The sequence below is a fragment of the Urtica dioica genome, chromosome 1 (assembly GCF_054948205.1).
Source record: "Urtica dioica subsp. dioica isolate 48M chromosome 1, U.dioica_male_clone48M_v1_H2, whole genome shotgun sequence".
NCBI lineage: Eukaryota > Viridiplantae > Streptophyta > Magnoliopsida > Rosales > Urticaceae > Urtica > Urtica dioica.
Window position 1 is genome coordinate 13689946 of NC_142756.1, and position 15093 is coordinate 13705038.

At 35.8% G+C, this 15093-nt stretch overlaps 2 protein-coding genes across 2 annotated transcripts; both read left to right on the forward strand.

Moving 5' to 3' along the window:
* Positions 1-4512: 4512 nt before the first annotated feature.
* LOC149407350 (ArgH (DUF639)) lies at positions 4513-8975 on the forward strand. The gene is made up of 10 exons (XM_089626393.1): positions 4513-4597; positions 4686-4941; positions 5036-5152; positions 5227-5396; positions 6065-6198; positions 6272-6449; positions 6933-7488; positions 7582-7694; positions 8203-8461; positions 8571-8975. The coding sequence occupies exons 1-10, from the start codon at positions 4542-4544 to the stop codon at positions 8808-8810; spliced, it is 2079 nt and encodes a 692-aa protein (XP_089482519.1). The 5' UTR covers positions 4513-4541; the 3' UTR covers positions 8811-8975.
* A 1224-nt stretch (positions 8976-10199) lies between these two features.
* LOC149407351 (Ribosomal L27e protein family) lies at positions 10200-10895 on the forward strand. The gene has a single exon (XM_089613066.1). It carries the CDS (start codon positions 10245-10247, stop codon positions 10650-10652), a length of 408 nt encoding a protein of 135 aa, XP_089469192.1. The 5' UTR covers positions 10200-10244; the 3' UTR covers positions 10653-10895.
* The last annotated feature ends 4198 nt before the right edge of the window (positions 10896-15093 follow it).

Consider the following 15093-nt stretch of genomic DNA (forward strand, 5'->3'; position numbering starts at 1 on the left):
TGTTGAGTGCATTAAGGGAAAGCACACAAAAACCACACTTAAAAAAGCAGCCACAAGAAGCTCACAGCTTCTTGAAATTATACATACCGATATTTGTGGGCCATTTGACGTTCCATCACTCGGTGGAGAAAGGTATTTCATTACCTTTATTGACGACTTTTCATGTTATGGATATGTCTATTTGTTACATGAAAAATCTCAATCGGTAGATACCCTAGAGGTGTTTGTCAATGAAGTTGAAAGACAATTAGATAGAAATGTGAAAATTGTCAGGTCTGACAGAGGTGGTGAATACTATGGAAGATATGATGAAAGTGGATAGTGCCCTGGTCCATTTGCTAAGTTCCTAGAAAGCCGTGGCATCTGTGCTCAATACACTATGCCAGGAACACCGCAACAAAATGGTGTAGTAGAAAGGCGTAATCGTACTTTAATGGATATGGTTAGGAGTATGTTAAGCAATTCTTCTTTACCCAAATCTTTGTGGATGCATACTTTAAAGACCGCTGTATATTTATTGAACAGGGTTCCCAGTAAGGCAGTTCCTAAGACACCTTTTGAACTGTGGACGGGAAGAAAACCTAGTTTAAGGCACCTGCATGTTTTTGGTTGCCCAGCGGAAGTAAAAATTTATAATCCACATGAAAGGAAATTGGACTCAAGAATAATAAGTGGTTTCTTCATTGGTTATCCAGAAAAATCTAAAGGGTATCGATTCTATTGTCCTAACAATAGTACGAGAATTGTTGAAACTGGTAATGCTAGGTTCATCGAAAATGGTGAAGTCAGTAGGAGTTTGGAACCACGTAATGTGGAAATCCAAGAAGTTAGAGTGCAAGTACCTTTGCCTCTACCTTCCTCTCAAGTTGTTGTTCCTGTTCATGTTAACCATGATAATGATTTGCAAGAACAACAAATTAACGACCAAGCACCACTGAATGATGTCGTACCAAATGAACCTATCATAGGTGAACCACATGAAGTCACATTAAGAAGATCTGTAAGGGAACGAAGATCCGCTACAAGAGTCGGAATACGACTTAAGAATTGATAATGATCCAGTTTCGTTTTCACAAGCCATAGAAAGTGAGAATTCTATTAAGTGGTTAGACGCCATGAAAGAAGAGCTAAAATCAATGGATCACAACGAAGTTTGGGACCTTGTTGAGTTGCCTGAAGGTTGTAAAAGATTCGGGTGCAAGTGGGTCTTCAAGACCAAGCTCGACTCAAATGGCAATATCAAAAGACACAAGGCTCGACTCGTTGCCAAAGGTTTTAGTCAGAAAGATGGCGTTGATTACAAAGAGACCTTTTCACATGTCTCTAAAAAAGACTCTCTGATGATTGTTATGGCTATGGTAGCTCATTATGATCTAGAGCTCCATCAAATGGATGTGAAAACTGTCATTCTGAATGGGAATTTAGATGAAGAAGTGTTCATGGATCAGCCTGAAGGTTTTGTGGTTGACGGAAAGGAACAAATGGTATGTAAATTGAAGAAGTCAATATATGGACTTAAACAAGCTTCCCGACAATGGTATCTCAAGTTCAATGATACTGTCACATCTTTTGGATTTAAAGAAAACATCGTTGACCAATGTATATATCTGAAGATCAGTGGGAGTAAGTTTATAATTTTGATTTTGTATGTTGACGACATTTTGCTTGCAACTAATGATCTTGGTTTATTACGTCTAACCAAGGAGTTTCTCTCTAAGAACTTTGAAATGAAAGACATGGGTGAGGCATCCTATGTGATCGGAATATAGATATCTCATGATAGATCACAAGGATGGTTGAGATTGTCTCGGAAAGCTTACATTAATAAAGTTCTTGAGAGATTCAAAATGGACAAATGCTCTGTAGCAACTGTTCCAATTCAAAAGGGAGATAAATTTAGTCTCAATCAATGTCCAAAAAATGAATTGGAACGTAAACAACTGGAACAAATTCCTTATGCGTCTATTGTTGGAAGCTTGATGTACGCACAAACTTGTACCAGGCCAGACATCAGTTTTGCTGTCGGAATGCTGGGCAGGTATCAAAGTAATCCAGGAATAGATCATTGGAAAGCTGCAAAGAAAGTAATGAGGTATCTGCAAGGAACGAAGGATCGTATGCTCACTTATAAAAGATCCGATCACCTCGAGCTGATAGGATATTCAGATTCAGATTATGCCGGATGCGTGGATTCCAGAAAGTCCACTTTTGGCTATATGTTCCTTTTAGCCGAAGGAGCGATTTCATGGAAGAGTGCGAAGCAGACTATCATTGCTGCATCCACTATGGAAGCTGAGTTCGTAGCATGCTTTGAGGCTTCGGTTCATGGATTATGGCTGCAGAACTTTATTTCGAGGCTTGAAATTGTCGACACTATCGCTAAGCCGCTGAAAATTTATTGTGATAATTCCGCAGCAGTCTTCTTTTCTAAGAACGACAAGTATTCGAAGGGTGCTAAGAATATGGAGATAAAATACTTTGCCGTTAAAGAAGAAGTTCAGAAACAAAGGGTGTCAATCGAGCACACTAGCACAAAGCTTATGGTAGCAGATCCATTAACGAAAGGATTATCTCCAAAGGCATTTACTGAACATGTTGAAAGAATGGGGATCCTTTAATGTCATCGTTGATGTTATTTTTTTTTTTTATGTTTTATGTGATTGACACGTTGAGCTCGTTTATTTTGTTTATGATATGAATTAATGAATCTTGTTTTCTATTATGATTAGTATATACATGAATGCATTATATGATCAAGATTCGGACCGCTAATGAATACCTTATTATGTGTCTTATTGAGTGTGAATCTAGTATTGTGATAATGGAAGGGACTATGTCGACAAATTGACGTACAACCGCTATGATCCTTATTAGTTCTCATGCTTGATAATGACTTTATGATGTGACTGATATAATGATGGATTTATCTTATACTACGCGCAATTATGTTTTATTCTTAAACTGTGTGGTATATAACGACACATGGGCCAAGTGGGAGAATGTTGGACCCATTGTTTTGAAGCCCACAACGTGGGTTTGTAGTGTGAAACAATTATGGCCCAAGTGTATTAATACCCATTGGTTTAATAATAAATAAGATAAATTCTATTGGTTAATAAATAAAAGGCAACTTCCCTTTTATACCATGATGGTGAGTCTATAAAAAGAGAAACCCTAAGGATTGGTCCTCTCTCAACCTATTACGTAGTTTTCATCTGCCATCAAAAGAAAGCTCTGAAGTCTAAAGAGGTCAAGAGAGAGAAACCAATTCCGGTGATCATCCACTGCCGTCACCGTCACTCTCGTCATGGATCGAGGTAGGTTTTTCTCAATCCCTAATATTCTGTGAAAATCATCTAGTTCTAAGATCTTGGCTAATCATGATCGTTTAAATTATGCTTATACGATTCGGCGACAACCTTGACTGACCACAACATGCTCACAGCCGCACGCAAAAATCTCTCGGCCTATTGTCTCAAAGTAAACTACATTTTCTCCAAATGCTATTTCCATTTTTTTTCTTTCTTTTAATCCTTTTGTAATTGGAATTGAAATTCGTGTTTTTATCAGTTTTTGTTTTTTTTGATAACTTTTTTTTAATTGAAATTCCTTTTTTTTGTTTATTTGAAATTGGTGTTTTTTTTATTTGATTATATTGAACAATTTTTTTTGGGTTCTACGAGAGTCAAAGTAGAAGTAGATCTTGAAATGTTAATTTTTTGTATATTTTCGTTAATAATAGTTAATTATTGTAAATATGCAGTCGTGTTCATCTTCGTCTACATATTTTTATTTTAGTTTTTGGCAGTTGATAATTGTTAATTTCGGTATATTTGTGATTATTTGTGTTAATGTCGGTAAATCATATCTTAAGTCTGATATTCAAATATAAGAAACCAACCACTCCGATTAAAGATCGAGCGGTACAAAATCCAGATCTAAGAAGTCTGGATTATTTAAACATAAATAAAAAAAGGTAAAACATGAAAAAGAAAATAAAGATAAAAATAACTTCTCCTAGGTCAAGAGTCCTCCGTTGGTTGAGGTCATGAGAGTCTTCGTGCCCTAAAAGAAACGCAGATTGAAAGCTCAAATCTTGAATTTTTTTTTAAGAGAGAGTGCAGCGGATAGAGTTTTTTTTTATTCTTTTTGAATACTTATTGATTCAATATTTAAACTCAGTTTTTTTTTTTTGTTATAAAAGATAAATTTGTTATATCAATGACCTTAATATACAATGACGATTTTTAAAAACGTAAATGATAGAACTTAATGATTAGTTTGAGCCATTTTTATTTTTTATTAAATAAAAATATATGATCCTTAACCTCAACAAAAGGGGTTCTGCATAACTGTGTTGGCCTACACGTTGCATTATGCGTAAGAGGATGATTCTGCATGACCTTGAACGTGGCACTTTCAAGAACCGCCACGTGTCATCCTGTCTTCTTCCTCGGCACAATACACATATATCGGATCGGTCACTCACAGGTTATGGTTGAACAAGCCGATCAGATTATTTAAAAAAAAAAAAATTTGGAATGGCGATAAAGTACCTCTCCTCCATTGCAAACGACGTCGTTCAAACCACTGCCGCGTAAAAACTCACTATTGTTTTCATCAAGTTACACTTTTATCATTATTATTTCTTTGCTTTGCTGATCACGAACCATTATGTAACGCAGGCAAATCGGGAGTTCCGTTGAGGAATTGGTGGAAGAGTTCGAAGGGTGCCATAATTGGAAGGAAAACGAATACGATGAACGTAATGTGAGGGATTATAATTACTCGAGGAAACTAATCGAATATTGCTGCACGAAAACAGTGAAAGAAATTATTTGCGGTGAAAAGATTGAGGATAAGATCATCGATGGGTCGTTTAGCCGCTTCACCTTCGACGCCATGCTCGCTTGGCAAATGCCAACTTCTGCCCAACAACAAGTACACACACTTATAATCATATATAATAACATCATTTAATATTTAGTTCATCATGTACTTATTACTCTCGTGTATTTTATATATATATATATAGGAAAACGAAGGGAAGGGAAGAGAAGACAGGAAAAGAAGTCCCTTGAAAGAAGAAGAAGAAGAAGAAGAAGATGAGGAGGATATCCCGCTTTTCTATTCCGATATGATGCCACTTCTCGTAATGAATTGATTAATTTGCGTAATATATTATAATGTGGTTAATTATTGAGAGTTATGGTTAATGGAGGTCAGATTAACGATGAGGCGAGTGTGGGTGAAGAGGCGTACGTGTGGCTGGGGTCGTTGGTGCCACTTGTGGCAGATGTTGTCAATGCGCGATTTACGTTCCAAACTCTCACCGCTCCCACCGATTATCGTCTCTATTTCCCCGCCTACGACAAGCTCTTGAGGGAAATTCACAAGTAATTCTATCTATTTATGTTGCTTTTTCGATATTTTTATTTTTAAAATTATGGGCGGAACCACAAAAACATTTATTAAGAGCTTAATTATACGTGTGGCGGAAGGGCGGGAGAATACCGTAGTTACAAAAATATCAAGGAAATTATTATATATATATAGAAGAGGTTGAATTTTCAGACACAAAATACTGTTCATTTTATAGTAGATTTTAGTTCATTTTAATCATTCGGACTGATTTTTTTTTTTTTTTTAAAGAAAACTTTAGATTCATGTTTTTCAAACATAGAGATTTTTTGACATGTTTTTAGATATTAATTATTTCGCAAAATCGTGCGGGTATACTTCTTGTGAAAAAAGAGAGTAAGGAAAAAAAAAACTAGCGCACCAGCGGTAAATTACACAAGACTCTTGTGATATCTAAACCCCTTGCTATCTCTTTTTCGGTATTTAAAATTGAAGAAACCACTAAAAATTTAGAACAGGGAATGAATCTAGAACAAGGAGAACCAGAGGTCACTTTTATTTTAGTACCTATTATTACAAACAACCATAAACAACACTATTTCTACACTAGAAAATCAAGCGCGCCACTGCTCCTCTCCTTTAGTACCCATTGCTCTCCGATGAATTTATAATAATTATTCTTATTATTATTTAAATTTGATAGAACAATTAAGCACTTGGAGAAACAGGCAAGTCCGAAAGGGATAAGACTGCGAGACGACGAGTTGGTGCTGCACGTGGAAGGGACAGCCACGTCCCAAAGAGTAGTAAGACACATCGGCGGAACCAGTTGGCCCGGTCAGTCATCTCATTGATCATACCTTCTTTTTTTTTTATTAATTAATTGACGTATCAATGGCGGGATTTGCAGGGAGACTTACGCTGACCAACTACGCACTGTACTTCGAGGCGTCGGGGGTGATATCGTACGAAAACGCGGTGAAGATGGATCTTTCGGTTGACGTTGGTCAGACTGTGAAAGCCGCGGCCACGGGGCCCTGGGGTGCTCCTCTCTACGACAAGGCTATCGTATACGACTCCCCTCTTCTGTATGCAAATTTCGCCTTTTTTTTTATCGGCATTTTAAAAAAAAAGTTTATAATATATTAAGAAAATGTTAACTCGATGCTGATTTTCATCGGTTACATAACGAGTTAAATGAGATCGACTGATTTTTCTAATAATATATATTAAGCTTGTTAGGATATGTTTCATGTTTTGGCAAATGGTCAATGTTAAATCGAAAATCGAAAATCGAAAATCGAAAAGTGAAGTCAACCAAAAATTTCTTTCTTTACTCAAACTCAAGTCTCCTTCATTTTGAAGGATACACCGAAGGTTGGTTTCAAATAAAAAAGAATATAGTTTTAATTGGTTGAAAAAGTAGGTTTTCTTAGGTATTTTGGATGTAAAAATATTAATCAAGGTTTAGTTGTTTTTGTTGGGATTTTTTCTAGTGTACCTAATCTTTATCGAAAATTTGAAAATCCTATGTGGGTGGTGTTTTTTTTTTTTTTTTTTCCTTTTTCAAGAGGGGAGGGAATCGTGTTGGAGTTTCCGGAGATGGCGAGCTCGACGAGACGCGACCACTGGCTGGCATTGTCGAAGGAGATTTTGCTCCTCCACAGCTTCTTGTCGGAGTTCGACGTGGCGTCTCCGTGGGAGATCCAAGCGAGGACCGTCCTCGGCATTTTCCGGCTCCACGCCGCCCGCGAGATGCTTCGCATATCGCCCCCCGACCCAAACAAGTTTTTGATATTCGCGTTGTACGACGAGATCCCCAAAGGAGACTACGTTCTCGAGAAGCTCGCCAAGAGCGCGAACCCGACTTGCAGCGCAAGCTTGTTCCTCAGGAGGATGGTGACGACGACGAGCGTCACCAAGGAACCCGTGGGAGACGATGCCATCGAAAAGGAATGTGCTCGAGACAATATCGGCGGCGGTGGCGGCGGAGACGAGATCTCGTCTACTAATTTGCAAACCGCGATTTTCGAAGCGATAGAAGAACACAAGGAGGTTGCGGTCGCCAAGGCTTCCACGGAGCAGTTGAAAGAAGAAGGAATATCTGAAAGCGCTCTCGTCCTCTTCGTAAGTAGTACTATCTATGAAATCCAAACCCATCCACGTGTCTAGTTTTTCTCTTTCAAGATGGATTTTAATTATGAGCTGTGCAATTTGCAGGGACTTTTGAAACCGCTTTTAAGCGTTTTCGATTGGTTTCGAGGAGTTGTAATGTGGGAAAGGCCGGCTACTACCCTACTTGTGGTTGCAATGCTTCTGATAGTCACGTACAGGCAAGCTCATTCGAAATGTTCAAGTGTGATAGGTGTGAAAAAATAGAAAACACGTAAATTGGATAGAACCACCGGTTTTATAGGTCGTCACCCCGGTTCACAACAGGTTTTATCTAATCCGGTTCAGTCCAATTTTTTTTTAACTGATCTAAAACTGTCCGGTCCGGTTTCAAACTAATTGAAATCGCGATTAAACTGGACCAAGCTGATCTAACTTTTTTTATATAAAAAAAAAATAAAAAATTTGATTCCAAAACATTTTAACATTCAATATGTTAATACATTCTATTGTAATTTTTATTTTTTTTACCGATTCACTTATTAAATTTGTAGAAAATTAATAATTTACCCTAAACTGTTTAAATGGTTTGATTTGTTTTATTTTAACCGATTCGATCTCAATTTTTTCAAACCCTTTATGACGGTCTGGTCTAGCTTGGGAACCAGTCGTTTTAGACCAGACTCGATCGTCAAAGGTCGGTTGACTTATTTAGAGGGAAATGTTCAGGGAATGGGTTGGGAAGGGAATGGCGGCGGTGCTGTGTTGGATAGTGGGGATGATGATGTGTGCGAGGCATAAAAGAATAGGCGACGAGCACAGAGAGATAGTTCTCAACACAGCTTCCTCTTCCGACGATAACAAGAAGACGACCATGGAGAGCGTGGTCTCCGCTCAGCACGGCCTACGCACACTTTACGACTTGGTCAAGATGGCCAACATTTCCATCTTGAAAGCTCGCTCCATTTTCATCTCGAAAGCCCACAAGGTATAATGTTTTTCAGATAGATAGATAGTCGATACTAGATGATGAATTAGGAAAGAGTGTACTATACTAAAACAATCCTTGTTTGTTGTTTGTTGTTTTGTTGTTGCAGCAAGCGGAAATGGTGATGATGGTTCTGATCGGCGTGGCTGTGTTGGTAGCTTTGATTCCGACAAAGTACATCATAATGGCACTCATATTGTATGGATTCACGATGACCTCGAAAGTGGGACAGAGCTTTGGAAATGGGCGTCAGGGAAACCGACGCCTCAGGGAATGGTGGGATTCGATTCCGCTCATTCCTGTTCGACTTGTCGATGATGATGAAACTCAAACCACAACCACCCACTGATCTCTCTCTCTCTCTCTCTCTCTCTCTCTCTCTCTCTCTCTCTCTCTCTCTCTCTCTCTCTCTCTCTCTTTAAGAAAGAAAGAACGATGAACATCTTTTGTTTAACATCTATGCGTTGTTATGAATATGTTCATAGGCGATATACGTAACTAGGCCATTTATCAAGTCTTTGCCTCGTCTAAGATTAGTGAAGAATTAAAGCAACTTCTCCATATGATGGGGACAAGCATATACCATCGTAAATTTATTTATCAAATATTACATGCATGTATACATTAAAAAGAAAAACTGTTCTAATATTTTTTTAATGTACAAAAATGGAAGCCAAACTAAAAACAGTGTATATAGTTTTATTTATAAAAATTGCTAGGCACTTATTTCTAGATGTTGTGTCAAATTTTACATGGCATGCCTGTGAGTGTCCGACTAAACTTGAGCAATTGAGCTAGTACATTAGTCAACTTTGTAACTTTTGACTAAACGTATTGATAAAAAAAACGCATTTTTCGGTTACATTTTTATTTTTTAAAAAAACAAATATAATTTATCAGTACTTTTACACAGGTATAAATCTTGATTTTGTAATTAATTTTATTACAATTTAAATAATATATATATATATTAATCAAATTAAAACAAATAATATTAATGGAGAGTTATGTATATAGCTCATTGAAATATTGGCTCAACTATTTAATAATTAAGAAAATAGATCAATGCAAGAGTAAGACGAGATAAATGCAACATACTATAATGTAAGAGCTAGACATGAGTTGGACTATGCAACCTACTATAATGTAAGAGCTAGACATGAGTTGGACTATGCAACATACTATAATGTAAGAGCTAGACATGAGTTGGACTATATAGTTAATAGTTAATAGTTAAATAGTTCAACTATAATTTAAGTGTGGAAATTGCATGTGAGAGTGCTTTTTAAAATTATTCACAATAATATGATATTATTTGGTGACACTATAATATTAATACCAAGAGATTATTTTTCGAACCATATATAAGTATATGATATTATTTTTCTATTAATTGAAATATCAAAAGTAGACAAGTTAAATAGAGCCAAAGAACTGAAAAATGATATTTTTATAAATTGTAAACTTACACACACACACACACACACACAAAAATATATATATATATATATATATATATATATTATATATATATATATATATTATATATATATATATATATATATATTATTTTCGATAAAGCTATATAGACACGCTATTTGTGAAATTAATTTCGAAAAAACACTATCACTTGCAGTTTACACAACTTCAATGATTGTAAGCCCAATAGTGAGCCCAGCCCATTGCAATAACCCAGCCCCTTTATATATATTCGGAATCACCTAATATCACTTTGGCAGCTAAACCCTAATTCCATTTCGGCGGTGAAGAAGGTGAAGAAGCAATGGTGAAGTTTCTGAAGCCGAACAAAGCCGTGGTGGTCTTGCAGGGTCGTTACGCCGGCCGCAAGGCGGTGATCGTCCGGGCGTTCGACGACGGAACTCGAGACCGACCGTACGGTCACTGTCTGGTGGCTGGGATCAAAAAGTACCCAGCCAAGGTGGTCCGTCGCGACTCGGCGAAGAAGACGGCGAAGAAGTCCAGAGTCAAGGCGTTCGTGAAAGTGGTGAACTACCAGCACATCATGCCCACGCGCTACACGCTCGACGTCGACTTCAAGGACGTCGTCACCACCGAAGCTCTCCAGTCCAAGGACAAGAAGGTCACCGCTCTCAAGGAGGCCAAGAAGAGGCTCGAAGAGAGGTTCAAGACCGGAAAGAACAGGTGGTTCTTCACCAAGCTCAGGTTCTGATCGGAATCTAAGATTTGAAACTTTTGCTGTGTCCTTAGCTTTTCTAATCGGACGGTATTTCGGTTGTTTTTTATTTTTAATTTAAATGTACGATTCACTTAGATTGATATAAAGTGTTTGAAATTTTGTTTGATTTGCTGTTCTATCTCTCGGATTTCTCTTTTTAGATTAATGGTTGATGTCTCACCTGGCTTGTTCGTTTTGCATTGAAATTCTGGAATGAATTGGAAGTTATATCGGAAATGTTCAACATTCTACTTCGCCCGTAGAATATATAGATCAATCTGATTATAGTCTCCAGTGTGAATAAGAATTGTTGTCAACTTTTTTCTAATAAAAGAGCGGTATCAAATTGGGGGTATTGGATTTTAGAGAGCTGTTAATTGTTTCAGAGGATCGCATTTAAACTCAGCAATGTGCGTTTGTTAATTGTTTTTAGAAGCAATAGATTTGAGAGCTAATTAACAAAGCACTTTTTAAATGTCTGATTATTGATGATCCACATTTTCACAAATTGTTTAATTGCTCCCTTAACTGGACATAGTTAATTATGCCCTTCGGATCAATATCTGAATTATATGGAGACATTTCCAATTTTGATACTTTTTAGTTACCAGCTCGGATATTCAATTTTTCTTCTCAAATTTACGTTTTGTTTCTACTTGTTTTGATTTTGAAATATTTATCAGTATATGGATATGGTAATGAGTATAGTTGTCTTTTATTGCTCTGATCTGAAACACTCGTATTTTACAAAGGAAATGGCTGTGGTGTCCTAACTCGGCAGAATAGCTTTTGTAAAAAAATGTCACCATCCTGTACACAGTATAATAGAACTCCATAATATAAATCTTACATACTTATGACCAATAAAATCTGCTGAAGAAATAAATGAAAACATCATGTTAATTGTGTGTGTGTTTGTATGAGAGAGAGAGAGAGAGATGTTCTTTGTTCTCCTAGTGAGCGACTATGTAAAATATCACAGATCTTTAGTTCCAAGTATTTTCTTTGTTTTGTTTTATTTTATTGTGAGGCTTTATTGAAGGTTTTTGAATGCTTAGCACTCTTCTTAATTTTGTTGGATCTATTGGTGATTCAGGATTGTTGTTGCTTATATCTCTATGTGTACTATTGTTATTATCGAGTTTTCTAGTTGATTAATGGCTAATACAGTTTGCTGCGAATTAAGCCTTTGTAGGTTGAGGTTCATGTTGATTAATGTGTTAACTCAGTTTATCTAATTTGTTGAAAGCTAAATTAATAATGTTCAACTTTCCATTGCTCCTGTAGAATCTATAGCTATCCCTTAGTTACTGGCATTTCTCGAAGCCGATTCTGATTTTATCTTTTGTGTTTATTTCTGGGTCCATTGGCTCGTTACTAAAAATGTGACTAAGTCATGATTCTAACATTTTTTCCAATTTGCGATTGCTAGCTGGCTGTTTGTTTCATTGATTTGAATTCTTAGTAGATGCTAAAGCTATTTGTTTATTATCGGTATAAACGTTCAATGTTTTTATTGAATCTTACATCATGGTTTTCGTCATTACTATTAGGCCGGTAACACTTAGATGATGGTTCAGAATTTAAAACCAGTTCAATATTTTTTCTTAGAGAACAATTATATATAAAAGTGTATATTTTTTAAAAAATTTGAAACAACTTCAAAATTAATAATAATAATAATAATAATAAAAGAAGAATGTAGCATAATAATTGAAAGCTTATCACTTTATTGTCCAAATCTTGGGGATGAATACAAGAGAAAGCAGAGAAGCAAACACCGAAATGCTTAAATTGAGAGTTTATCACTTTCTCTATATACTAGAGACCAGCCAGTCTCGGGGATGAACGCGAAGTAGAGAAGCAAATAGTAATACTGAAAAGGCATGCAATCAGGAATGTATCTAGATTAAGGAAATACTTGCAATTTTCGAAATATATAATCACATTATTTTAAAGGTATAATCACATTATTTTAAAGATATAATCATGATGCAATTTTCATGACTGGTTAGTTCGCCCCAGATCCACCGAGGTCATAGGCGAAAACAAAACTAGGCCTTTGAAAAAATAATGATATATTAATATATGTATATATATAATCTTAGCAATCTTTTATATTAAAGATCAAAATCTTATATTTCCCTTTATAAATTACAAAAAACATATGCATCGATATCTCTTTTTTTTTTTTTAAGGCAGCTTTGCTGCAGTGGAGATTAAACCCACGACCTCCACATAGGAGGTGGTGTGGAATTACCACTGGGTTATCCTAAATACAACGCATCGATATCTCTCTTTAAACGCTTCAAATTGTTTTTGTCTATTTTCGATCCATATACTTAATGAGTAAACAGAAAAAAAAAAAAAAAAAAAAAAAAAAAAACCAGAATTTGTAAAATAAATATTTATATAAATTATACTTTTCTTAACCTTGTGTCACGCTAGACTAGCGTATTAGTTAGATCAAATTCAAGCTCATATTACTTGTTTTGTTTTTTCAATAGACAACAAGATGCCTAGTTCAACAGTTCTTGTGACATACTTATATAAGATTTTATTAATTTCATAATCTCAATGTATGTTCACTTATTTATTACGTTTGCGGTTATCGTTGCAAATTGAATAACTATTTGAAGTTTCGAGCGGTTCGACTCAAGATTAGACCAAGCAGCCGCACTTCAGCCAAGTGGGAGATACTCGAAAGTCACGAGTGTCGCTCCTCTAGATCAAGAACATTCTTCGTTCGTTGCAGAGACTTGAGAGTAAGAATAAGAGAAATTAAGCTTAGAGAAGTGCATAAGCAGTGTCTCTCGCGCGCGCGCTTCGATGCTCAACATTAGTCTGATTGCTATGCTTGAGGTGGAAAGCTTCCATCCTAGTTTTTCAATAGCCATAGTTGTGTCATTCCAACATCGGAGGTCGCCCAATACTTTATCTCTCCTTCATGTTCATCCGGATCACGCTATGTGAATTGAGTGACCCGCTTGATACCAATTGAAATTACTTCACGTGATTAAGATAGTTGTTCAACTAGCGTGTGGAACAACTTGTTGAACAACTGATTGCTTTTAACAGTTTTAATCAAGGTGATAAACAATCAAATAGAAAGCAATAAGGACACATAAGAATAGGTAAAACTATTTGGTATAAACAACCTACTCATATGGATTGATATAAATATTAAGTTTGTCAAAACTCTCTTTTGCAAACACCGTCGTCTTTGAATGCTCCAATGGATGTAGATTTGAGTTCCTTCTCTATGTTTCACCCAATATTTTTCCGAAGATTACCAAGCACGTCAATGCAAATACATGCACTCACAAACTCTGATCAAGGAATGACTCAGAAAATTGCAAGCACCAATAGCTAGTTGTCGATTAAGATCTTCATAGTAGAGAAACTAGCTAAATAAGACGGCGTGATTTATTTAACAAAAGAGACAATGACTTAATTCGATCCCAAATGAGCTTTATTAGATCAAGGCTCAAATCTCACGCGAATCTCTCAAAATCGGAAACCAAATATTCGATAATATATACCCAGTTTTAGTTCGAAAATAGGAAGCTTCCAGTTTTAGTTCACGCGAGAGAACATAGTAGAACAAGTAAACGAGTCTTGAACATTTTCTTGCAGTTTCACTCGAACAACTTAAACAAATATTGTTTTGCCAAACAACCCATGCCACCGAGGAACTAATATTATGCTTTTAAAAAAATTAAAAATAGATAATTAAGCATATTTTGGTAAAATACTAACATGTTTGTGGCTAATTACCATAAATTAATCAAACTATAGCTACATTACAAATCATATGTTTCAATTTGGTTAGATCCCTACAGGATAAAAACAACTTTTGTGAGTATCAAGTATCAACCCCTAGACATGGTGTAGGTGAACACACTTTGCAACCACTAAGTCAATAATTTTTTAACATAGCTTGAGTTTTTATAATATAATTCTTTTAAATTTTGAACCAATATTTCATAAAATTGCAAAAAAAAAAAAAAAAAAATCTAGTAAATTGGGCGAAACTTTGGCATAATGGTCGAAAATTTGTCAAATTGGTCGAAATTTTAAAAAGTGATCGAGTCTTTATAATAAATAAATAAAAATGATCGAAAGCATACAAGTAAGGGCAATTTGGTGTTTTCATATAGGAATGTGTAGCAGTGTAGGGTTATTCATATATGTGCAATTCAGAGTAGTGTTTTGTCACGTGAAACTCCAAGGCATAAGATTTTGCAAGTTTCTCTTAAGATATGAGCATGCCGACCCACAAAATAATATGATTCCATAATATCTATAATTTATCATTCTTCTCTTTTGATCAATAAAATAAGAATAACAATATATTAAAAGAAAACATACTACGCATTGAATCTCTATATATTACTTTAATCATCACATTTTATAAGTTCAAAAACGAAAGATT